Source organism: Protomyctophum parallelum, assembly GCF_964188405.1.
Source record: "Protomyctophum parallelum genome assembly, chromosome: 3".
Taxonomy (NCBI): Eukaryota; Metazoa; Chordata; class Actinopteri; order Myctophiformes; family Myctophidae; genus Protomyctophum; species Protomyctophum parallelum.
In genome coordinates, this window is record NC_139698.1 from 14,890,666 (window position 1) to 14,915,990 (window position 25,325).

Here is a 25,325-nt window from a genome sequence, read left to right on the forward strand (position 1 = left end):
AAAATTCATAAAGCCTCCGAAAACAGCTCAGAGTAAAAGCATTGTGAGACAGAAGCGAGAAGCCGTCAGACACCTTCTTTATTTCACAAGGCCTGGCCCTTAAGTTACTACTAGCGAGTGCTGTGCGTTTGAGCTCAAATGTAGTGCTGGACCAGTAGGCTGAGATGCCATTTATTTTGTTATGACTGATTTTGTTGAAACATTATTATAACAGAGCCACTTTTCACAGGTATCAAAGTAAGAGATGCATGCATCCTTGAAGCAATAGTGCAGGGGTGATAAGAAAAATTGTAGTATTTTGAAACTGCAGCAGAAAAGCACTTGAATAACTCCTGAGCAAAAATGGTCGGGGGTTGAGTTAAGTGACGGTTACTGGCACATGTCTGCCCAAAGACACATGCCTGTCATGGTGTATGCTGTCGGATATTCAGCCTGTCTCCCATAATTCCTCCTCTTATTCCAATTACCTGAACTAATAAATCTTTGAAATGGGAAGGTATTCCTTTTTGTCTTAATGGACAGGAAGTCATCCATTAAATCTACAGTCTTGAAGCGTACATTATTACATTGATCCATGACAGGCAGAACTGTAATCCATATAGTAATATCTTTATCAGCGGTCACTGTCTCTTTTCTCACTTAAGATACTTAAATATTAAAATCCTGTCTTATTCCTCTACACGCCCCGCGGTCTGTGCTGCTTCATAATCTAAGTGTCAGCGAGAGTCTGCTGAACTATTCCAATATCTGTTTAAAAGCATACTTTTCATTTTTAAAAGCTGTGAGTTATACTCACAAGCATTTTCAAATGTGTTAAAGAATAGATGAATCTTATGAATGATTGAGATTTTTCTTCACCTGTGTGACGGTGTATTCTTTTCCCCCAAAGTCCTTTAATGATAATAAAATAAAAATGAAGACCAGCTATAGAGCTGGTGTTCCTCTATTTGAGTTACACTGGACTCTTAAAAGTTGCAGCTACTTTGTGGCTAGAGTCATACCTATGCAATATCAGCACTAAGTGATACATTTCACATTTCATTGTTTTGGTGCTATAAGAGCTAAATACAAATGTCATGTTGTCTAAAAATAAATGTTATTAAAATAATAATTACGCATGTCTTTCCAAAACTATACATTTTAACACAACACAAATAAACAGCTTCTCTAAATACATTTAACTAAAACGATAATTTAAAAAAGGCATTAAAATAGATTTGTAGAAATTATCTGTAAAATTACCAATTACAATTATATTACTATTATTAAAGATTCCAATTGCACTTGTAAACCGAAAAGCAACTAAGTTATTATAAACTATATAGACACTGTGGGATGTTGTGTTAAATGGAAGATATTATATTATTTGTATTATATTTACAGTATGTGAATCCCAAATGCACAACACAATATAATGGCTTTTAGTTTTACCATGGTGATGAATGCATGTATATTTATTTGTATTTACATTTACTTTGAAAACACTGTAGCTATAATTTCTCCCTTCTCCCAATATAAAACTTTTAGATATACATCCAGATGTTTTTTAAGATTGTTTAAGTTTCTAATATGGCAGTGACAGGACAGGTAAAAGAAAACCACAGGAATTAACCCTGTAGCTATCAAATATTTCCTATAAATCCTCAAGGCTAAGTTACAATACTTGATGATTTGGACTTTCACAATGCAGAATAAATGTGACTATAAAAGTTTTAGACTTCAACTAAGTGAAACAAGCACATACACCATGAAGCGTGCATATTACAAACAGAATAAAATAAGTTCAATATTCACCACTAACCAAAACTTCGATGTTGCAGGCAGGGCGGAAAGAAGACACTCGCACTTAAATCCTGAAGCATCACGTCTCAGTTAGACCATGAACAGCATGTCTTGCCATTAGAGAAATGTAAAAAAAACAAACAAAACAAAAATAAAATAAAAAATAAACAAATAAATAAATAACTATAGGGGGGAACTATATATCAATGGCCATGCTGAAACCAACTCTTTCTGGAGTTTGTGAGAGAAAAAAAATAGATCCGTCGTTAAAAAAGAAATCATCCAAAAAATGTAATTGAAGAAGACAAGATGATACTACAGCTGTAGAGGACAAGATTGTGCTAAGGTGTTAAGAGGAAGCCAACAGGGAGAGAGGGAGTTCATATGAAGAGAGAGAGAGGGAGAGAGAGAGAGAGTATAAGTGCAGGTGAGGCTGAGAGAGTAAATGAGTGAGAGTATGTGTGTGTGTGAGAGAGAGAAAGAGGGAGGGAGGGAAGGCAGGCTGCAACACAGCACTGGTGATGGAGGTGGAGGTGGCAGCATGCAGTATGGCTGGTGAGCTCGTGTTAGCTCTCGCCAAAAGCAGAGGAGACTAGTGAGCATCGGAGAGTCTTCTCCTGGTAATCTGTGATGACACTCTCTGGGTAGAGCCTCCTCAGCCTCCCTCAAGACCCTGCTCTCATCACAGTCTCTAATGTATGCATGACACACAAAGGTGCCTCTTCCACACAGGCTTTTAATTGGACTGCAACACTTGAAGCAGATTTCCATCTCTCTCCTTTTTTTTTTCTTTTTTTTTTACCTATAACCTTTCAACAGCATAAAGCACTCACCCTCTGCAAGCCAGGTTTCCTGCAGTTGATAAAGATCCTGGAAGAGTTCTATATAGGAGGAAAAGAAAAGCATATGAGTGACAGTGATCCACGGGCCAGAACCAAAAAAGCATTGAGAGTTGACTTCATTATGACAGGGCTGTACTATATTGGGAGACTTGGCAGAGTCCACGGAATGCGTGCAGCTTAACAACTCAATTTGTGTCTGTAACCATTGACAGATGCTTGTGAGAATCTTCACAAACCACAGTGTTGTAATTGAGATTTTGTACTTAGGAGTGCAGGTGACCACAAACCAATTGAATTTTGCTTAATGTTTAGGAGCCGTGAAATTAACTTTCTCCCTGCCCTCTACTCCCTACCTTCAGTGTCCAGGGCCAGGTCAGACTTAATGAATTTTCTCTTTCTGTCATTTGCTGGCCTCTTGCTGCAAGTCCTCTTCTCTTGCGTCTTCTGTGAGAGAGGAAAGACATGGATCAATGTGTTTTCTTTTCTGTCTGACAAAGTGCTGTCTTAGTTTACTGTAGTGTAGAGTGCCTACACTTAGATTGATGGCATGATAGCATCTGAACTGAAAGCCATTCCAGATTAAATCACTCCTCGGCACCTCGCACTTTTAAAACGATATGACAAATGCCAAAAGATATCCTATTAGTTTGTCTCATGAAAATCATATACGTTCTATAACGAAATTAAACACCTGTTTCGAGTAGACTACGCTCTGATTAGTTTTCAACTTTTCATGCAATGACTCACATTGAAATTACAGTAAGGCACTTGTTGGTCGTGGAATCCATCCATTTCGCACTGCCGAGGCTGTGATTAATTGATAAAGTGGTTAAAAATGCCTCTCCTGAGTCCTCCTGTCCAGTCACCCTTAAAAAGGAGAGATGGATAAAAGTCGATATGAATGACTGTCTCTCCTCCTTTTATTGATAATTTACAGTTTGCGTTGGCGTATAGACGTAGGCTACGTGCGTAAAAGAAGCTATAGACAGCGTAAATGTTGACGCACCACAAGCAGTAATTGTTTTGTTTTGTTTATAGAAGGCGTGGAAACTTAACAAGAATAAGAAACGATTCGAGAGCGCACTTACCTAACTGCATGCTAGTGATGCTCACCATAATCATCCCCGTATTTGAGTCGCTACTCGCTAGAGGAGAGAGAGAGAGAGAGGGAGAGAGAGAGAGTGTGTGTGTGTGTGTGTGTGTGTGTGTGTGTGTGTGTGTGTGTGTGTGTGTGTGTGTGTGTGTGTGAGAGAGAGATAGAGAGAGAGAGAGGCACAATAACGTGATCGAAGGACAACAGGAGCCTGTGAATGTTCCGACTCCCTCCCGGTTGATGCCTGGCTGCCCAGCGCGCAAAGTCAGTGTTGCTTCAGCGCGGCTTGGCATCGCCTCCCGGGGCCTCCCATAGAAACAGCTAGACCGCGCTCGCTTTCCTATTGGTTGCCCAATGTATTTCACTGGATCACATTTCTAGCAGTCAAATCTAACGGAGCTTTATAAAGCGCAGGTGCGTTTTTGTTGTTGTTATATAGCATATATAGGACCTTTATGTAAACAAGTGCTTTTTCTGTTTTTATCCTCTTTAGCAGATTTATATTGACCTGCACTTTCCTTGAACTGCATTCACTCTACAAACTGTTAATACAATTTTCAATCAATCAATCAATCAATCAATTGCTGTTGATGATATCATGTCTATTACTTTTGACCATACTTTTTTTACCACCGTTTTTGGTTTGTTTTCCTCTGCACACTGGCACCAGACTTTTAGTTTGATCCCACACTGATCGACAAAGAAAACTTTATACATGTATAGCCTTAGCCTATACCTACAGGATCTGCCCCCCCCCCCACACACACACAATATAGACCTACTCCCTTTTGACACACACACACACACACACACACACACACACACACACACACACACACACACACACACACACACACACACACACACACACACACACACACACACACACACACACACACACACACACACACACACACACACACACACCTCACTCAGAAGTAGCAGTCCCAGTCAAGTTTAGTGGCCATGGTAACAGTGTTTTGAAGTGCTTCCAGAGGGACTTGGCTCTTCCCTTCTCTGTAAGGGACACATTGTTGAATGTGCCTCAGACCTGTAGAATCCACTGACCTGTAAGTAAACCACAGGTCACTGGGCAACTGAGGACAGCTTTCAAACATAGTGAACGAGGACAGCTTCCAAACACACCAAATGGTATTATAATGTGCCGAGGGCAGCTGCTGCTTTTTAATTGAGAAATAGGCCTACCGTCAAAGCAGGTGTAACTAGAAAAAGTGCCCTTCCGGGCACAGGTCTCCACCAGGTTATCCACAGATCCGTGCAGTTAGAGGTAAAAACACTTTTCGGCCAGTTATAGCGCCACCTTGAGGCTGAGTTGAAATTGTTCATGTGGCATTTCGTCCTCGGCCTAGTGGGAATGTGGGTGCACAATTTCACGGAAATCACGCGATGTGTTCATGATTTGCAGCATTTTGTTTGAAACTGAGCACTCCTGTGAACTTTGGAAGCCAATCTTAACCAATCAGGATGGAGTCTGATAAATCTGAAAGACCCGTTTCGTTGAAAGGCTCTAGAGAGACTGTGTACCAATTTGCGTGATGTTTGGACAAAATCTGTAGGTGTACTGTGCAAAAACTTGTTTTGCACAAAGCGGCCTCCTGGTGGCGCTATAACAGGCCGTTCTGGAAAGTTTGGGGCAGAGGTTCATGGTTGGCATCCAGGGAGTGTGTGTGCAAAATATGGCATTGAAAAACTTGTTTTGCACAAAGCGGCCTCCTGGTGGCGCTATAACAGGCCGTTCTGGAAAGTTTGGGGCAGAGGTTCATGGTTGGCATCCAGGGAGTGTGTGTGCAAAATATGGCATCGACCGGGTTAACGGTGGCCGAGATTAGCTGTTCACGGACACACGGACACACGGACACACGGAGTGCAAAACATACTCTCCCCACATGCCTTCGGCCTGGTGGAGACAATGAACCAAACAACCCTCCCAGAGCCAAGAATACAAGAAGCTTCTAGGGCAGTGGTTCCCATCCTTTTAGGGCTTAGGGCGCACTTGAAAAGGTGTTTGCGTCCCACCCATCTGCCCACTTAACACGACTGATCAGTGAACTAACACTTTCTTTTTGGGGGGGAATTGCTGTTAGATAGATAGATATACCTATATTGATCCCATGGGGGAATTTCAGTCGAGGCAGCAGGGGTTAAGAGTTTCAGAGTTACAGATACAGAGTAAGTAAAGTACTGTCGTATTTAAAGTGCTACAAAGGCAAGAAAAACAATAAGAAGCACCATCATACAGAACAACAACCCCAGGTAACAGTGTCCTCACCGTATCCCGCCCCAAAACAAATAGTGTCCACCGTGCATCAATTAAAGCAATGCAAAAGAAATGTGACACTAATGTTCACAGTGCAGTACAATAACCATACCCTAAAAGTGTCAGAGGTCAAGAGTCCTTGGTACAGCTTTCTCTTGGGCTATCTTAATACATTTGGTCATTGGATCTGAATACAATACTTCCTTTTGGACTTGGGGTTGTTGATATGTCATATAGCGTATGGTACATCCAACATGGCTAAGCATCCTATCAGCTATCATAATGTCCTTGAACAAGACACAACTGCATGCTAACTCACAGTAGCTACACAGCTCTGGGGAGAACACCAGAAAAATGAAAATGTAATGAAGAGTACAAATTAGTGGAATGTGACATTTAATCAGTCACTCTACATCTGGTGGGAAAATTACTGTGAAGAAGAGAAATAATCCAGAGTGATGTTCCATGAGTGGTTTGTTCAACAAGGTGTCCATCTCCAGGGTTTTTCTGACAACATCACAATAATAACGCATATAATAGGCAGCAGCAGACACCATGCTGAGAACAATTCACACGGCAAAAACGATTAAGATACGGGTCATTCTTTACACTTTCAGTTAAATTAAGTTAATTAACATGCATGATTGTTGCAGTATACGGTGCGCATGCAGCTTATTGCACACATGATGCTTGATTTCAGAGAAGGACATGTATATACTGCATGTCGGTGGTCATCCCAATGCCACGCAGGGCTCCATTACCAGGCAGGTGATGTGGATGTGAAGTGAAGTGTCACGTCATTCCTGCTTACTCCACCACCCTCACCCCTGAGGACGGAGAAACACAGGTCAAGTGCAGGTGTCCACCTTTCTGACACCAGGCACCAACAGTGAAAACAAGTGCTACCACCGTCCACAGCATCAGATGGACAGCTGCAAAGACTTAACAGACAGATAAGTGGGTGATGATAATGTAAGTAATTTAGATAGATGATAGGTATAGACAGATAGGCAGGCAGGCAGGCAGGCAGGCAATCAAATTCTTTCAGATATAGGTAGACAGATAAGGCAGGCAATCACATTCTTTCAGATATAAAACTAGGTGTAACACTATTGATGAGTTGTTTATTGTCAGACTCAGCTGAGTTATTGTCTCTTGTCTATAGTGGAGGTGAGTCAAAGTAGTGATCCTTGGCCATCGGTCAGTCAGTCAGTGCTGGGTCAAAGAGGGTGGGGTCAGCTCAGTTGTGACACAACAACAGTTGTTGACCGTGGTCAACTGCTTTTGTTTAAATGTAAGGTCTATGTTATACTTGCCTGGTTTAGGAAGGGCGACGAACCGAAATACAGTAGAATTTTCATTTTTTTACTTCTTGGAACGCACTATAACTACCTCAAAGTCAGGTTTTTCATTAGACACTTTGACCATTAGGCCTATTATCAATGCACGACGATGCATTGATAAGAGGAAAATACATCTCCCTTTATTTCTCTCCAGTGTTTGGGTGAAGTTATTGCAAATCATATTACTTGACTGTATGCAGCAGACTAGGCTACTCAAGACATGCTAATATCCTCCCGTAGTTTTCATGTTTTTCTTTTGTTTGTGAACATGCTTTTGCTTATGTACTACGATTTCTATAGTCAATTACTCATAACAAGATCCGTGGAACCAAACAGTAAACCAAGTAAGATGTCAGCGTTTGAGAAACCCCTCAAGAGTGACAAGGCGTGTAGGTGAAGACCAATAGTAACTCTCAAGTCCATGATTATAATACTAGACAATCTGATAATATTCATCCTCCCTCCATCCACTCTTAGCCAGTTCTCCATAAAAGTCAGAGGTTCTTTACTCTGGAATTCACACATACTTATTGCCAACTCCTCATCTTCACTCTTAACTTTAAACATAGATTGAGGGCCAGCCTCTTGAAGCAAACCTCTCCACTTGATTCTAACGTAATGTAGCTTGATTTGTGCATACTCAGACACAGACAGACATGCGCATGTACACTTAGGCACACTCAGGCTTGCGTGTGCGTGTATGCGTGCATGCACGCACACACACACACACACACACACACACACACACACACACACACACACACACACACACACACACACACACACACTTCACACAAGTGTAAATAATGTATTTGTTGTTGAATTTGTTTTTGTTATTTTCCACACCTATGTTTGATTACTTTGTCTCCTTACTATTTTGTATATTATCTTTGGTGAGAACCACATAAGCCCTCCATGGGTTTCTTTTCTCACCTGCACAAAAAAAAAGATGCACCTTTCACAGACATGCAGCTGAAGACACAGGAGCTGAATACTACGTTTCTTCACAATAGCTATAATCAGGCTAAAGAGTCACCAAGTTAACATAAAAGGGCCAAGAACTACATAATGAGCAAGAACAATTGTACACTGTTTAAGTGTGTTAGGAGAAGTAGAAGGCTAAGATGCCAAACAAGCGCTAAGTGGACAATGCTCCAACAACGTCCTGCACAACACTGTGACAGAGACCGAGTACCTGTGAAGCTGTTGTTCTTGCCACCTGAAAAAAGGGAAAAGTTCAAAAAACATCCCACTCAACAGGCCAACACTGACCATAAAAGGACAAATTCAGAGTGCAAACCAGGTCAGGCTGAAAGGTTACCCAGCATAACACAGGAACGATGTGTGAGGTCATACATCATTCATAATAACACACACACTTGAGTGCCAGGTGCACACTACAGTCCGGAGCTCCAGAACCTCTGTCTTGCATCCCTGGTGAGCACCTTCCTAAACGTGGCCAGCCCCTACCCTACACCCTGGGAAGCAATGCAGGGATTCCTCCAGTAGTTTAAACCCTTTATACACGCTGGAGACACCGTTATGTGCCGCTGTCTCGAGCGGATATCCCCATGGGATGCCACTCATAGCAACTTGCAATGGGCCTGATCTACACCTACATGGATACCCATGTACCTGTCTAACTACCTCAAAAACATCAATCAAGTCCACAATCAAGGGTTTAAGTTTATTCTCCTGCTATGCCACCAAATGTGGAATGCCCTACAAACAGCCATAAAGAAGTGTGAGTAGAGTAAAAGAGCACTTATACTGTACTGTAGGTGGCTGCAATTTGGAACAGACTTCTTTAGGCCAGCCATGAAATGTGGTCTCTCTCCAACATCATCTCGGTAACTAAAGTTGGAGACCTCTCGAAACCAGACAACCGATTGGTACTGAATCAATTGAGCATACCAGTAGTGGGTGTGGTTTTCTGAACCCAGTGAAAAGTCATCCATTAATTTTTTCCATAGAGATTTACAAAAAATATTTATATCAAGTATTTTAAGGCTAGAATCAAGCCACCCAGGATCCTGGCGAATCATGACCATACCACCTTTGAATCTGTGAAGAAAAATGAAACCCACTAAACAAAGGGTATTTATTAAATGTAGTACATCATATAATTAATTATTCAAACTTTTATTTTCACAGAATCAAAGGTTTTATCGGCATGATTCACCAAGATCCTGGATGGCTGGATTCTAGGCTTAAAATCATTTATATACTGTAAATATTTTTGTAAATCTCTATGGGAGAAATGGATGATGGATTTTTCAGTGGGTCCAGAAAACTACGCCTGGCGGAGTCAATAATTGCTTAGTAAGTAATTTGTAAGTTGAATAGGCTTATTCTTATTTAAATGTATCATTATGGTGGACTGCTAGTTGACTGCTAATGCATTCAGCAGTTTGAGGATCCTTAGGGCCGATTCATACTCCTATTTTAGAGCCGAATAAAAGTCGGTTCGGCTTTGTAGAGCCTACAATGTGACGTCATTTGAGGTTCGGGGGGGGCGGGTACCGTCCTAAATTCGGCTCTTTGGTGCTACTGAAATTTTCTGACGAGCCAAAATCATTTCGGCACTACAGCGCCGAAACAGCGATAAAATAGGAGTATGAATCGGCCCTTACAATAAAGACATAACACTCTGTCAGACAACAACAGCACTTTATTGTTTTCCATTTTGTCAGTTAATGGACATTAGGCAGGCAAAAATATTTTGGACAGAAAAAACTTACAGAGTATTGAAGCAATTCAAGCAATTGAAGGAAAAAAATAACTCTGTGTACAAAAATACAACTTCACTGTACAAACACTGCACTTAGAAATAAAAGAGGTGGAGGCTTGGTAGACCTCAGTCTCCAGGCGTATGGCACTTTGAACAGATACGAAAACAGTCTGACCTAAACTGGTTATAGGAAAACATGCAGGAATGCAATGCTGTTGAAGGCGATTCATGTGTGCGTGTACTTGTGTCATTGTGTACCTAATAGCTAAAAGAAACTGGAAATCGTGTTTCAATTTGTTCATCTTTGGTGAGAGATTGCATGAGGTAAATAATGTTTATTTCTATGTAAAGAAATGTACTGTAGGTAATTTTAGTAAGACATAGAAAAATATCAATTACCATCCGGCATATTGCAATTTTAATGTGTAATACTCAAATTGTGAATGGTGGTTTGTAGATTAATGAATTAATAATTACAAATATATTCCATACAAATTGTAAACTTTTTCAAAAGGTATAACATGCTTGGTACTGTAGGTGAAAATCACAATCTTTAAAATCACTAGTGTTGATTGAAATGACAGATTCTCAGGCTGGATTCTTCTATTCAAGCTCATACAGTAAATTTGACTGTAAGCACTCAATGGCAGACATCAGTGCAAATCAATAACCTAGGAGGTCACTGACAGTTACTGTGAGTATAACCTAGATTAATTACATTCACTGCACCTGAACAAATAATTTCATTGAACAGTGGGCTTTTAGTGAGATACTGTAGTGTAGGCCTACTGTATTCTTTCTGTGAACTATTCACTGTTTTCCAAGCTTTAGAAATACCTGAATACCCATTTAGAAAAACACAGGGACCTAATAGCTACATAAAAATGAACATCTCTCTATTAATATATGATATGATTAAACATCTCAACAAAGGTAATACTATAAATGTGTCGGAGACGAAACCCTTCAAAATTAATATAACTTTTAAAAAATGATTTCAGTCACCCATGCAACAGGATCACTCGTGCAATGTAAAACAAAAGACCGTCATGCGTTTTATGACTAACTATCAATAACCATCACTAGTCGTTCTATTGATGCAGTAGCAACACACTAGAAATGTTTTGCAATACTACTGTATGTCATTTCACTATTTGAAAAGCTATTCTTGAATTGTCATAGAAAATATGTAGCAATTACTCTGCACTAAATACTAAATATGGTGGGAAGATCGTCCACAAACCCTAGATATGTACAGTATGCCCCATTAACAGCAGCCTATGGCATTGTCCATCATGCACTCAAATGCAAAGATCATAAAATACCCTAAAACATAAATAAATACATACATATTAATAGATGATCATATCACAAAGCACATTCATTGATTTTGACATTACTGAATACCCCCCAAGGGCCCCCATGCACTTAATACACATGGTACAGATCACAACAAAAAATAAAATAAAAGCATTTACATAAGGAAACTTGATGTTTTGTAAACTTTTTTTAGAGAGATTTACATACATTAAAGCCACACTTAATCAACGCGCTTACGTTTACTGAGGTGTGGTCTAAAAATTGCTCTCACTGCGTGTTCGTCTGATGATGGAAGAGAAGAAACCGCCTCCTTGTGGCGTGCCCATCAACATAGGAGCCTGGTTTTTGTGAACAATCTCAATCTATTAAAAAAGAGCATAAGGAGATATCTTTGTGTAGTGCTATGCTATGCTTTGCATTGTATACTGTTCTTGTGAGCTGTGGAATAGGATTATAGCAAAAATATTCAATTCAACAATACATACAGAATACAAAATGTTGTGGGTATATTGTATTTCTCTGCTGTCGGGCAGAAACCACCTAACTCCAAAATGTTCATTTTTCAGGAAATAAACAAAGCAATACTGCCTCATCAAAGATGGTATTGTATTGTATTGACTTTATACATTGTCAGGTTATATTATCACCACTTCAGCTCAAGTGGAGTTACGACTACAAGGTTTTTTCCGTCATTATCCGTCATTGATAAGAAGAGCTGACAATGGTTCACACAATGCATCGCAACGCCCTGATGTTATGTTTCCAAGTAAGTAATGTTTAAGTGAGTAATGTGGAATCATACCTTCCAGCAATAAATCTAATTGCATGATAACTATTCAGACATGGTCAAACAGACAGTGGGACATGTGAAACACAGTAAAATTGTGTGTCACCTATAGTCTAGGCATGTCATAATAGGTACAAAAAATAGCAGAGCTTTTATATTGGCTATTTTAAGTGAAGCAAAATAACTTTATAGCTTTTACGTGGTTAAAACAAGTCCCCAGGGCTTTTTTATGTTTGAGTCTAACTGTACCTTATACTGTTTACATTTCTGACTAATAAAGTATACTGTATTACTTCAAAGCACAAATGAGACTAATATGTGTCAACTATGCATGCAATGGAACTGAACTGCATTTGCATCGTTGTTGTTATTAATAATTAGTTGGATAACATCCCATTTTAACATGTTGACTGATTCAAATTCAGCACCAACACATCAATAACTTGCCATGGAAATAATCTCAGCACAATTATGTATTGTCAGATCCTAACTTGCATTGTGGCATTGTGCCAGAAGATACAAGTGCACTTCCAGACTACTTATTTTGTCATGCACTAGATTCTTTCATAATCGCTGCATGATACATTATGTAAATCTGGGCTGCACTTCATCTGCAGTGGGCTAAGAGTATTGGCATTGTAATTAAAGCCAAACACAACTTTAATCAGTGCAAACGGAGCTGTTCCATTTTGAAAAGTGAACAAAATTGAAACAGAGCAAACACTTGTATCGACGCAGCTGTTTTATACAACGCAAATTGAAAGCAAGTTTTACATCCCTAAGTGTTTGTTATCTAATTACTGCATGGCGGTACAAGCAATGTGGCTTTCACTTGGAAAACAATGTGCTTTGATTTCTAAAACAATCCTTTAGAATCCTGATAGAAAATCGTATCTGTGGTGCTCCCAATTAGCTTAACAAGTGCTTGTGCATCACAACTTCCATGGTTTGAATCTGTCGTTGACAATATAAAATGTCATTACCTCTGCCTTTCTTTATCTGCTTTACTTTCTAAGGAAAGAAAAATGTCCTCAAATAGACGAACATTAAAGACTCAGTCAGTGCATATCTCCATCATGCTGGGTTGCCTAGCCAGGTCTCTTTAAGTTGTGGGTTACAGCCCGCAATCATAGCCAATAAGAACGGAATATGGAAAATCTGAATGACACATGTTTATCATGTGACTCCAGAGATAATATGTACCAATTTGTGCGTTTTGGACAAAATCTGTAGTAGGAAGAATTGTGTTTTGAAGAAATGGCAGAAGATCTAGTTAGGCAGAAATGGGAGTGGCCTATATGGGGAGTTGCATCATCATGATACAAGTAATCTGGGAGAATAAATAATTATATTGTATGACCTATGGTTCAATTAGTTATACAGCAAAACCTAAAGTGGCCTTGTATAGCGCCACCATTAGGACAAACATCATCTCTGCCCCCCGCTTGTAAATAGCATTTGGACAGAATTTTGGAGATCCTACAAAATACGGATACAAGCTGGATCCCATAAGAAATTATAAGATTTATTTTCTATGAATTGTATGTGATCCTAACAATATTACAATTATTATTGCTACAATTACCCATGCAGCCAAACTTGGTAGTTTAAGCATCTGAGTGAAGCATACAAATAAAATAACTTCCTGTAATCATACTTACAGTACAGGGACCCTGCATCCAGGGTTCTCCATCAATCTGCATAGGAAGGGACTTGCTGGTTCTGTCAAGAACAAACAATAAGCAATAGGCATAGTAAACATTTGATTTCATTATAAAATATTAAATACAATAATAGCTGCTGCACAGCAATGGTTGGGGCTGGGAAGTTGGAAGTGGAAGGTAGGAAATGGGGGAAATGGAAAATAGTAAGAGGAAAACAAATGAGAAATACATGGTTCAGCATAACTGTCTACATCAAAACAATTGAAACCATCACTACAGTAGGCCTATAATATATGCAAAGTTGTATTGATGTCATACTTATATGTTCTGTTGGCAGTGCATGTTATTGAACCCAGAACCACACGACTCATACAACCGTATAAGGTTGTCCACACTGATAATAGTAGCTCTACATTATGGCAGGGAGGCACTGGGTCCCATTTTTAGAGTCTTTGGTATGACCCGGCCCGGGGATTGAACCCCAACCTCCCAGTCTCAGGGCGGACACTCTAACTACAAGGCCACTGAGCTGGTCCCTGCGACATACTAGCGTCATGTCCAGGGGGTGTACTTGTACATCAAGCTGCCTCACGCTACAGAAACAGGAGATAGGCTCCTGCCCTATGGGCCCCATGGCTCGGCAAGGCTACTTACTACTATATTATGGTGGTGGGGGGGAATCATCATACATTCAAGTATAAATGAGTCTTCATGCTGACCTGATGGTTACAGAGGAGCACTGTGCCAGGCGCCGGCCAGAACTCTTCAGGCCTGTGAAGATCTGTCCCATCTCCATGGCTCCTTCTAGACCCACAACCTCCAGCAGCTGGTCTGATAGATCTACATCCACACAGAAGAATAAACATTTTTAATGTAAACCATTTAGGACTGAGACCAGATTCTATAAAATGAAATCCTGAAAAACCTTTTACATCAGTGGTTCTCAAACATTATCATGTCAAGGACCCTTAGAATTATATTATGTATGTGGCCGGCGACCCCCATCTGAAAATATGTTGTTCCAGGGACGCCCCAGAATCAAAGATATGAGTTAAAAACGTTCGCTGTGAAAGAATACATGTATATTCAAAGATTTGCAAGTTTTCACGTTTTTTTCCAAAAATAACAGATCTACAAACTTGTAGATCTGCCATTTTTCAACAGATAAAATTTAAAATAATGGTTCAAAGTTAAGGTGACACAGATGCGTTCCAGTCTTTAATGGATTAAACTATTACAATAGAGAATGATTTAGCTTCAAAGGCTCCCACATACATTTACAAAAGTATGTTGCTTAAAGTATGTATTATGTGAGCTGTAATATAAGAAGGTTGTTAGGTACCATCGTTCTGATTTGGTGAGTATGGTGGTGAAAAAGAATTGCATTCTTTGTCTGTGAAGTTAAGGAGCAAGTTTGTGAAAAGGAAAAATAAATTAAAGAATGCTCAAGAACTGCAGCCAAAATTACTGTTTCATCAATAGTAGACATCATCATCATGTAGCAATACTGATATAGAACCCTTGTTCATAAATCATCTCAGAACAGGCCCTTTAAATGTAAAAGCAAGAAAAGCAAAGGAAGTCAGGAAGGTGTGGAAGAAGGCGGGAAGGAAGAAATTAAGGACGAAAGGGTACAAGAAATAACTGGAAAAAGAGGAAGAAGCCGATGAAGAGGAAGATGAGAGCCTTAGTTCACAGTTTGCCTTCCGCTCTTGAAACCCTGAATAACTGTTGAAAGGAGGAAAATAGGCAACAAGACGCTACAAACAAAACACCTATTAATTAGATTGCGCTGGCAATGCAAAGTAATCTTGTGTAAATATAATTATTAATTTCTCCTCTGTTTTTGAAGATATGAGCATTGATTTTGCCCCTGCTGGAGGCTCAGTGTCTCGCTGGGCCCATCTGTTTCAGCCAGCCTGTTCTACCTCCCGTTCTCCGTCTACTCGCCCCTCCGCAAATTAAGGAGCTGCTGCCTCGCTGCTGGGAGCACACAGACTCTAATTGAAACTAAGACCCATTTTTAGGGACTTGGTGAGTGTGGCAGAGTTAGCTAGCTGTCACTGACGGTGATAATCCGTCTAAATAAAGTCCTATCTAAATAATAATAATCTAAATCTACAAAGTAACTTTTCGAATAACTGTAGTGTAGTGTAGAGTTAATAGGTGCAATATTTGATTCAGAGATGTAGTGGAGAATTTTAAAATATCAAAATATGTAAATAATCAAGTAAAGTAAAAGCACCTTGAACTTGTACTTGAGTGAAGCACTTGAGTAAATGTACTTTTTATTCCAGTGCTTTCCACCACTCAGAGGGAAGGACATCAGCGGTGGCGGCATTGTTTACCTAAAGTGCTGCTGTTGCTGTTGACCTGCGGTGTCCAGCTGTCACCATGGAGATGTACATGTGTCTGTCTCTGAGCTGACCTGTCAACGGACTGTGTGTGTGTGTGTGTGTGCGTGTGTGTGCATATCGTCTGTTGGGCGGAAACCTTGTATCTCCATATTTCTTCAGCGTATGTATTTTTTCCCCCTCAATAAATGAATGCCCTATTTTATACGTAAAATCAGTGGATTTATTTTTAATGTAAACAATCAATATTTAATAAATCAATGAAAATTAGCTCAAAAGAGCTTTTAACTAAATAATAATAACAAAATTATGTGGGAAAGTCAGGTGCCAAAGTCAGTATGACGGCTGACGGCTGAAGGAGAAACAGTAGATACAGCATTACAGCATGAGGGAGAGACGTTGTATTCAAGGCAACAAGAAATGTTTACCATCAAAGAGAAAAAGTATAATATATATACAGTATATAATATTGTGGATTCCAGTGGATTCCAATGTGGATTCCAATGTGGATGTGGTATTGGATTCCAATGTGGATTCCAATACCAGCGATGAGGAGTGTCTCCACAGGGCCAGTCAGTGTAGTGATGGCATGGTTCAGCACCTTGGACAGCTCACTGCCTAGGGCGCGTCATTGACGGAAGGTACGTTACAATTTTCCTTTTCAGTCAACTTGATGTGATGACACCTGCGTGCTGACTAACAGCAGGCTGGAGACAGCTGCGCTGAATTCTATCCGTCTCCTCTATAGGTAATATAATAAAAAGTGTATTGTTTTTGGATCTGCCCAGAGTAATGTTACACAATACAGTAACTATTTAGCAAAAACATTAAATCTGTGTGAAACAAGTGGATAGAGCAGGTTATTTAAGGGAAACATTTATTATTATGGATATAAAGTAAACACAGTGATTCTCTGGACATGGACATTATATTTGAACACATTATGGACAAACCCGTACCTTAACATCAACACAGAGAATGCACACATTTATCAATAGACCAAATGTAGCGATATGGAATGGAAAAGTAATTAAACCCCTCTTTTTATTTTTTCTTCTTCTAAAAATTGCTAAATGCAAAGCACAAAATGCTTTGATACTATTGATTATTTACATTGCAAAACTATTTGATAAAGATTATTTGCATTTCAATATGATACAAAGACAAACGCTACGACATGTTGAGTTTCCATTTCGATATACTTTGATTCTTGAAATTACGGACATACAAGCTTAAGCTTTCTGCCCCACAGCAACGAAATGCAGAGTGTGTGTGTGTACACAACATGTTGAACTCCTGACACTTGGCTTGGAAGCTGCTTTCCCACCATGCCTTCTCACGTCAGTGTAAGCAGCCTGAACACAGACCCAAGCTGACATGTGTGATGGACAGTGTCACCACGGCCAAAGGTTAACGGGTGGGGATTCCTAGTTGCCTGAAGCCACATACTTTCTATATACCCAAGTGTTTGTTGTGGTACAGAACATACTTTAGCTATCTGTCACTCCAATTAAGAGACAATAAAACCCGTAATTGAAAAGGGTTGCCCTGGCCCCTGTAAACAAATCCAGAAGCCTTCCTGTTATACTTATTACAAATGGAAAAAAAACTCAAAAATGGCAAAATGCATAGATTGCAAAGGCATTAAAGTAGAATCACTGAAATAGCTCATAGCTGATTATAATGTCAAAGATCCAGTATTGTCCACATAATTGAGGGTTATCACCATGTCACATACGGTACCTGGTCAGCCCGGACACTACACTGATACATGTGCAGTGACAGGTTGAAAGTGCAGGGTGAAAGACTTGCAGACAGAAACAAAAGATTTTAGACAAAGAGGAGGTAGAGAGAGAGAGAGAGAGAGAGAGAGAGAGAGAGGTGACAGAGACAGAAAGAGACAATCGAGAATCACAGATGCAGAGTGAGTGACCAGAGAGAGAGAGAGAGAGAGAAATGGGAGAGTGACAATACATGGTAAGAGTAGAGAGATGTGTGTGTGTGTGTGTGTGTGTGTGTGTGTGTGTGTGTGTGTGTGTGTGTGTGTGTGTGTGTGTGTGTGTGTGTGTACACACGTGTGTGCGTGCGTGCCTGTGTGTGTGTGTGAGGGGGGGGGGGGGGAATCTTCCACTGAAAGCATCATGAGGCATCAGTCCCTGGCATCTACCCTCATCTGCCCCCTGCACACACACACACACACACACAGAAACACACGCCTCTGTTTCTCTCTCTCCCTCTTCTTCTCTTCGTCCCATTCCATTCTAAATAATTCAACCTGCAGCCATTCCCTTCCACCTGAGGGGCTTGTCTCCTGGCGTCACCAGTGGGACGATTTAACAGCTCCCGAAAGGTCAACCCCCTACCCCCCACCCCCATACACATACACACACTCCCACCACTTTGATCTGATCTGTGCTGGGGGGGCCTGCAGCGGTGGTGAAGCTCATTGCCCCCCCTGCCTGCTCTAATGCACTCTGGTGTTTACAATGGACCTTCCAACTATCTGGTTGCTTGAACTGACAAATTATGGCCTCTCACCTTCAGCACATCAAGGACGTTTTCAGCACCAGTGTTGGTCAGTAAGGCGTTATTTTGTAATATGTTGCTTGTAATATTACTTAACCCAGTAACGAGTAGTGAAACCAATTAATTTTCCTCAAGGGCCATATTTTGACTACGGTACCAGGCTGGGGGCCAAGTCGGAACGCACGAGGTCGAGGTCTTGCCCTGAAATTAATGTTCAGGGCAAGACCCCATTTGAAAAGGACCCCAGTTTGACATGCAGAGGCTACTGACCCTTAATTTAATGCCATTTATATCTGGGACCCCCCCCAAAAAAAAGAAAAAAATGATTATTGTTTTGGAAATGCTTCCGTGGGCCACAAGGGGGCGTTTCGCGGGCCGCAGATGGCCCGCAGGCCGCTAATTGGGGAACCCTGGACTAGAGGGTATGCGCATGTATAAAGTGAGTAGAAAATCGAGTGGCAAAGTGAGTTTAATGTTTAATGCAATTAAGTTGAATTGCATTCAGATAGGACTTTTCTGTTTGGATGTATGGGCTCTCAAGGCCAGAAAGAATTTTGTTGCCACTCAGTAGGCGTTCCCACATAAATGATACGTAGCCTGCAGAGTTAGTTCAGTCAGACATACTCGAGGGGGTTCATACCATGCTCAAATGCGCATACTATACTCAAGGGGTTAACATGCTGCATTACTATGTGGGTGTATACAGTAAGTGTGTGCAAGTCCCACACGTCATTCGCTGATGTGGCAGTCAGCTGACCAATTGGGCGAGCCACTTAAGCTCACTAGACTGCATGCTCTTCCTGCCTTCCTCCAATGCCCACATTTGTGCATGTACAACTTCCTGGTCTCATCTGCGCATGTTTCTTTCCTTCCATGGAGCACCATGGCTTCGCCCGTACGGTCTTCGCGTCTCGTCCTCTTTAGACAGTCCTTGCCTTCCTCTGCATATGGTTCCTGGTTGTTATGTGACGTTTGCTCCCACCACCACCCCAGCACCACCGGTGGGCTCTGTTATGTATGCTCCCCATGGGGGTTTTATTGTATATCCATCTCCCTGCTCTTAATGTTTTATGATGGTGTTCAATCGTGCCGAGCAGGGAGAAAAATGCAGCAGAGCCGAACGCCAAGTCAAATATCATATGTACACTTGTATTCTCATTCTATAATAAATATTGGTTAAATCTATTCGTGAGTTGTCTGACTGAACTTCCGGGTATTATGATGATGTCACACGCATACCCTCTACTGACCCCAGGTCAGTATAATCATATAACCATCGTAGCACTTCATGCTTTTCTTTACCGATCAGTGCTGAGCAAGGGTTTATATCATATACAGAGATAATAGAACCGGAAACTGACCTGGGTCCCTTGTCCAATAAGGGCCTTTCTCGGGGTCGACATATGCCCTTACTGGGCTGCATTCACAAATTCAAGACACCTGTCATGCGTCTGTGTTTAATGACTGCTCCAATGCATTTTCAATGGAAGCCCATATGGTTTGACCAAACATTTTGTTTGATGGGGGAGGGGGGCAGAACACATGAGTTCAGACACAAGGCAAGTGTATTGAATGCAGCCCAGTCCTCACTGAATGCCACAGACGAAAAACTGTCTAATTCCACACTATTTATCCATAATGTATAAATGATAGATAAGGGGTCAGGACAACGAGGCCTTTTCGTGGAGGGGTCAGAATGAAATTTGGACTCTGCCCCACCCCCTCCTGGTGCTGCGGCCATCTTGGAAACTAAACACAATAGAAGGTATGCACATGACATCATCGTACCTGGAAGTTATGCGGGAATGAGTGGCAAAAAACTACTTTCTGGCCTTGACAGCCCATTCATCCAAACAGAAAAGTCCTGTCTAATTGCATTAAACAATGTTAAACTCACCAACATTGCAGCTGTACGAAAAGCTTGAATTATCCTCTATCTGCAAAGTTTTTGTTTCATAAAAATCCACCATAGAAACGTTATGGGCGTTGTGTCAGTTTGGAAGTGCGTGCTTGTTTTCAAACACAACATTTTGTGCATTATGTGCATTATGTGACATTTAGAAACAGGTGGTATGCAGGACGGTTGAGTGATTTCCAACAAGCGCTTCCAAACTCCAACACTCCATGCTGCTCAATGTTTTGCCACTCAGTCTAGATGAGGGAGGTGTGTCCTGATGGGAAAATCATGCATGTGCATACTCTCTATATAAACAATGTGAGAAGGGTGGGGCAGAGAAAGGCCCTTATCAGGAATTCTCGGAATCAGGGACTCATGAAGAGCTCTACCTGCTGCATCGTTGGACCAATCAGAGTGAAACACTGTGTGCAAGCACACTCCACGGAGGCCTGAGCAGAACCTCTGCCTCACATATTTCACATCAGCCTGTTATACACCAGGAGGCTAAGTTTTGCAAAACAAATTTGTGATACTCTTTGTGAGAGTCCGATTTCTATGAAACTCGATTCCAAACGCGCTCCGTGAAAGGATTAGGGTAAGGAAGATGGAGGATTATGAGAAAGAAGTCACGTATGCGTTTCAACACTATTGTCATTATTTGAAAACTTTGTGCAGGCAGCAAATCGCTTTCAATAGCAAATAATGTAATACATAATTTGTTGTAGTATCTTAAGGTTTGAGAGGCTACTTCTTGTTTGACATTTGACTCCTCCCATAAAGACAATTATTTTCCCAAAATGGAATATGGAGAAAAAGAGTTAAACAGATAAGAGAGACAGTTGATTTTATATATCCTATATTAATGTGTGCAGTTATGCATCTTGGCTAATTGGTGGCTCCTAACTATTGTTCTGAAAGGAACTGGCTAAACAGATTGCATACATGCAATCTGTGTGTGTGTGTGTGTGTGTGTGGAGGGGTTAATTTGCCACGCCTAAACGCTGGCTCCCTTTCTCTCACATGCTCCCACCAACAGTAAGTGTGTTTCTACTGTACGTTCGGAATGGAGAGATTGTTTTGCACGGATATATTTTTCCAAAGATATTAATGAACGACAGTATTCGTCGTGACAATGCTGCATGGGCTTTGAATTGATCAACTATCTCCCTCCCGTGACCCGTCAGTCACCCACCTCTGTGCCAAGGCCTTTCTCTGATAATAGCAAACATATGAAGAAACTCAAGGCAACGGACTGTTCTGTCAACAGACTGTTCCGTCACCCATATAAAGATGAACCTATTGGAAATTGTCAATGCTTTGATTGATTTGGCCACTGCCACCCCCACATATACCCTTTCTGATACATTTTTTTTAACTGAAAAAATAATCTTCACCTATGTCCAAAATAGGGATGCCGGGATGAACGTAACGTAGTCTTTCTGTGGATCTTATGAATATTTAACAAATGAAAAGTACTAACCAGAGCTGTTGACAAATTACTAGCCTACTAGCCTACTAGGGGCCGCGCCTTCTCTATCGCAGCCCCTAGGCTATGGAACACCAACCCCTACTCTATTAGAACCTCCCTTTAAATCCAGGCTCAAAACCTTGTTTTACTCCCAAGCGTTTGATTGTCCGTGATATATTGTTTATTTATTTATTTTACCCATTATTATAATTATTCCTATGATAATGTCAGTTTGCTTATAAATGTGTTTTTTCTGTCTTTAAATGTGCTTTATAAATACATGTGATTTGATTTGATTTGATTTACATTGGAGCAATTGGAACACATTTTTTCCAATTCCTGAAAAGTAACGGTTTTGAATATACAAGGTTTCCAACTGACAGCGACAATATGAGAAGGAACCTGCATGATCCAAATGGGGACATTCATCAGTGCTTGACTTGTATTGACTAAAATTAAAGAACGGTGGGAGAATCCACTCCACACTTGACTAGCATTTGAACCGCTAACCGCTAAAACCCCTTAAGGTACAATCAATAATGTCTTGGTAACCAAAACTGTTTCCACTGCATAATGAGTAAATTCAATAATTAAAAATATTGTATCACATTACTTGTTTTATAGAATTTAGAACTTTTTGTATTAAACCAAAATAACAATTTGTTTACATCGATTCCATCAACCAGCACCTAAGAAACACACTCTGTCTCAAAAGAAAGCATCATAGAATGCTATGCTTTGTATGAAAACAATACATTGTAGCCTACGATTGTTATTGTATAGTATTTGTACTATTTCTATGACTATTCCTATAACTATATATTCCATGACACAGTGGAAGCCACTAGCGGTTGAATCCGTGGAATGTTTCGTTTTTTTGCTTACTTTATCATCATACTATAATTCTAACAATGTCTGTCCGTGTGTGTGTGTGTGTGTGTCAGAAACACCGCCGTAGCTCCTTACTGCCTGCACCAATCACTCTTTTCACACAGGCATTGACCATATGAATATGGAGGGCGTAACGAAGCCCTTTTTTCGATTTGACACATTAATGATTATTAATGAATTTATTAGTCAATTACAAACGCACCCGGGCGCAGTACCCCAAATATCTCACAACGGGTAAGGGCTAGTTAATTTAATTGAGTAAATCTTAACGATTGATTATTCGATAGTCGACTTGATTAATTGTCAATAACCCTATAGGCAGGTTTCTGAACTTCCCACAGCCCTCTGAGACAGACTGATGCGTTCTGAACTGTATATTGGCTATATACGTACGCCAAAGAGGTTTGGTGTAGAGGAGAGAAGGAGCAGACCAAGTACAGAGCCAAAGGTCAAGTTTACTAATTATTGAGGGATTAAGAAGCGGATAAATATCTGAAAATACACTTGAATGTGAATCCAACATATTAATAGAAAAGATAATGTGCATAAAAAAGAAAGAAAAAACATTAGTTTACACAACACTGATGATAGTGCTATGTAAACGTTTGAATTGAATTGAATTGCTATCAAACAAGTCAAAGGAGCCATCTATGGAATCTATGAAAAATCAGCAACACAATTTAATGTAATTTACTGTATGTAGTGGGGGTCCCTGCTTCATCTCTGTCTCAGCTAAGGCCTGAAAAACACTGAAGACACCTTGCCAAAGTGTGTACGTACAGTACATGGCGTCATTTCACCAGTGATCACAGCAGCTGATTCATACTGGCTCCTTCAGTCACATATCCCCATTGACGGGTTTTCTTTTTGACATAAATGGATTGGGGGGAGTGCCTACTGCCCAGTGAGGTGGCAGCTCCAATCATACAGAGTACCCTCCCTCAGTCTGCTCGTATTAACTACACCTGCCCACGGCTGCCTGCACTTACTATTACCACTGAAGTGACAGTATCAAACAGTGACATCTCTGTACCCCCCTGTCCCAAACAAAATGTTCTGGCCATGATTCTTCTTGTCGTTTGGTAAAATATTCATGAGTTGGGGAAAACTTTGTCTGGAAGTTTGTCTTTGATATGTCTAATTTGAGCAAGTGCACAGTTGCCAGCTACTTTATATCTTTAACTGTATAATTGTTTCTGTCAAGCCGAAGCCGTGCATGTGTGTGTCAGTGGGTCTATTTGTGTGTAGTCTGTGTGTGACCAGCTAATCTCTGGCACCGTTGGCCCGATCGCAGCGAAACTGTGCACACACACTCCCTGGATGCCAGGTTAGAACCTCTGTCCCAAATTTTTCGAGGAGTTCAATTTTGTCCAAACATCACGTAAATATGTACACAGTATCTCTATAGTCTATATTCATTAAACGAAGTGCTCCGTTTTGAACAAAATGGCTCAAATAATTTCACGATTTCTGTGAAACTTTGCACGCACACTCCCACTAGGCCGAGGATGAAATGCCACTTGAAAATGTTCAAATCAGCCTCATGGTGGCGCTTTAACAGGCCGATTCGACTTTTACTGCACCGATCTACGTAAAACTTTGTACACTCACTCCCTAGAGGCAAAGGAAAAACCTTTGCCCTGAGTGTGATTCTTTTGAAATAATTTAAATTATATATTTTAGGGGCATGTGGTCATGTGGTCTACCTGCACAGCCTTTGTGATACTGGTATTACCTTTCGGGCATCCCTGCTGTAGAGTCTCAGTCTACATACTACAGCATGAGTCTACAATGTAGACTGTGTTTAAATGTATTCTGTGTACCCGAGTATGTGAACATATCTCACTTACAAACAAAACGTCTACGAAAAGCTAAAATAGGCGATCTACAAGCTCACAACCTGTTGCAATGCGCTTATAGATCTGCTATTTCAGACATTTTTGAAAATAATTGGAAAATAATCTTTGGAAAACATGGATATACCATAATGCCAAGGTTTATCGATAAATAAAAAGTACCTTGCACAGCGAAAGCCAGTTCTTTGGGGTCCAACAGCGTCCTCCGGTCGTGGCCCTTTTTACCGGCTTTCCGATGACCCCTCCTCTTCTTGCTCTCACCCCAAAGGTTGGAGCCGCCGTGCATGCTGGGAATGTTGAGAATGGCGATGCCTTCCAAGGAGATGCTACTGAGGTCCAGAGTGACACCATCACACTAGAGAGAGGAAGTGAAGGAAGAAGAAGGAAGAAAAGAAAGGGGCCGATCATGCATCTTTCAGTCAAACCAGAGATTATTTTTTTCTTTCATTTTCAATGAAAGACAAAAGTTATAATATGCTTGGAAGAGCGTTAC

At 40.6% G+C, this 25,325-nt stretch overlaps 2 protein-coding genes across 7 annotated transcripts in view; both read right to left on the minus strand.

The window, feature by feature from the left end:
- The window catches only part of etv1 (ETS variant transcription factor 1), a gene marked incomplete at its 5' end in the record, with an annotated part of 17,533 nt that extends 14,040 nt beyond the window's left edge, over positions 1 to 3,493 (minus strand). For 3 of the 5 annotated variants that reach the window (XM_083760697.1, XM_083760698.1, XM_083760696.1), the window contains one exon: positions 1,802 to 1,862. In XM_083760697.1, the coding sequence (XP_083616823.1) occupies positions 1,802 to 1,862 (61 nt within the window). Of the gene's footprint in view, positions 1 to 1,801; positions 1,863 to 2,615; positions 2,664 to 2,977; positions 3,069 to 3,371 lie in introns of those variants that run through there. The other 2 variants (XM_083760695.1, XM_083760694.1) reach the window with 1 other exon arrangement.
- A 6,498-nt stretch (positions 3,494 to 9,991) lies between these two features.
- The window catches only part of dgkb (diacylglycerol kinase, beta), an 80,206-nt gene continuing 64,872 nt past the window's right edge, over positions 9,992 to 25,325 (minus strand). For both annotated transcript variants that reach the window (XM_083761657.1, XM_083761656.1), the window contains exons 21-24: positions 24,995 to 25,187; positions 14,560 to 14,680; positions 13,838 to 13,898; positions 9,992 to 11,751 (exon numbers count right to left, since the gene is read on the minus strand). In XM_083761657.1, the coding sequence (XP_083617783.1) occupies positions 11,644 to 11,751; positions 13,838 to 13,898; positions 14,560 to 14,680; positions 24,995 to 25,187 (483 nt within the window). In that variant the 3' untranslated portion in view covers positions 9,992 to 11,643. The remainder of the gene's footprint in view (positions 11,752 to 13,837; positions 13,899 to 14,559; positions 14,681 to 24,994; positions 25,188 to 25,325) is intronic.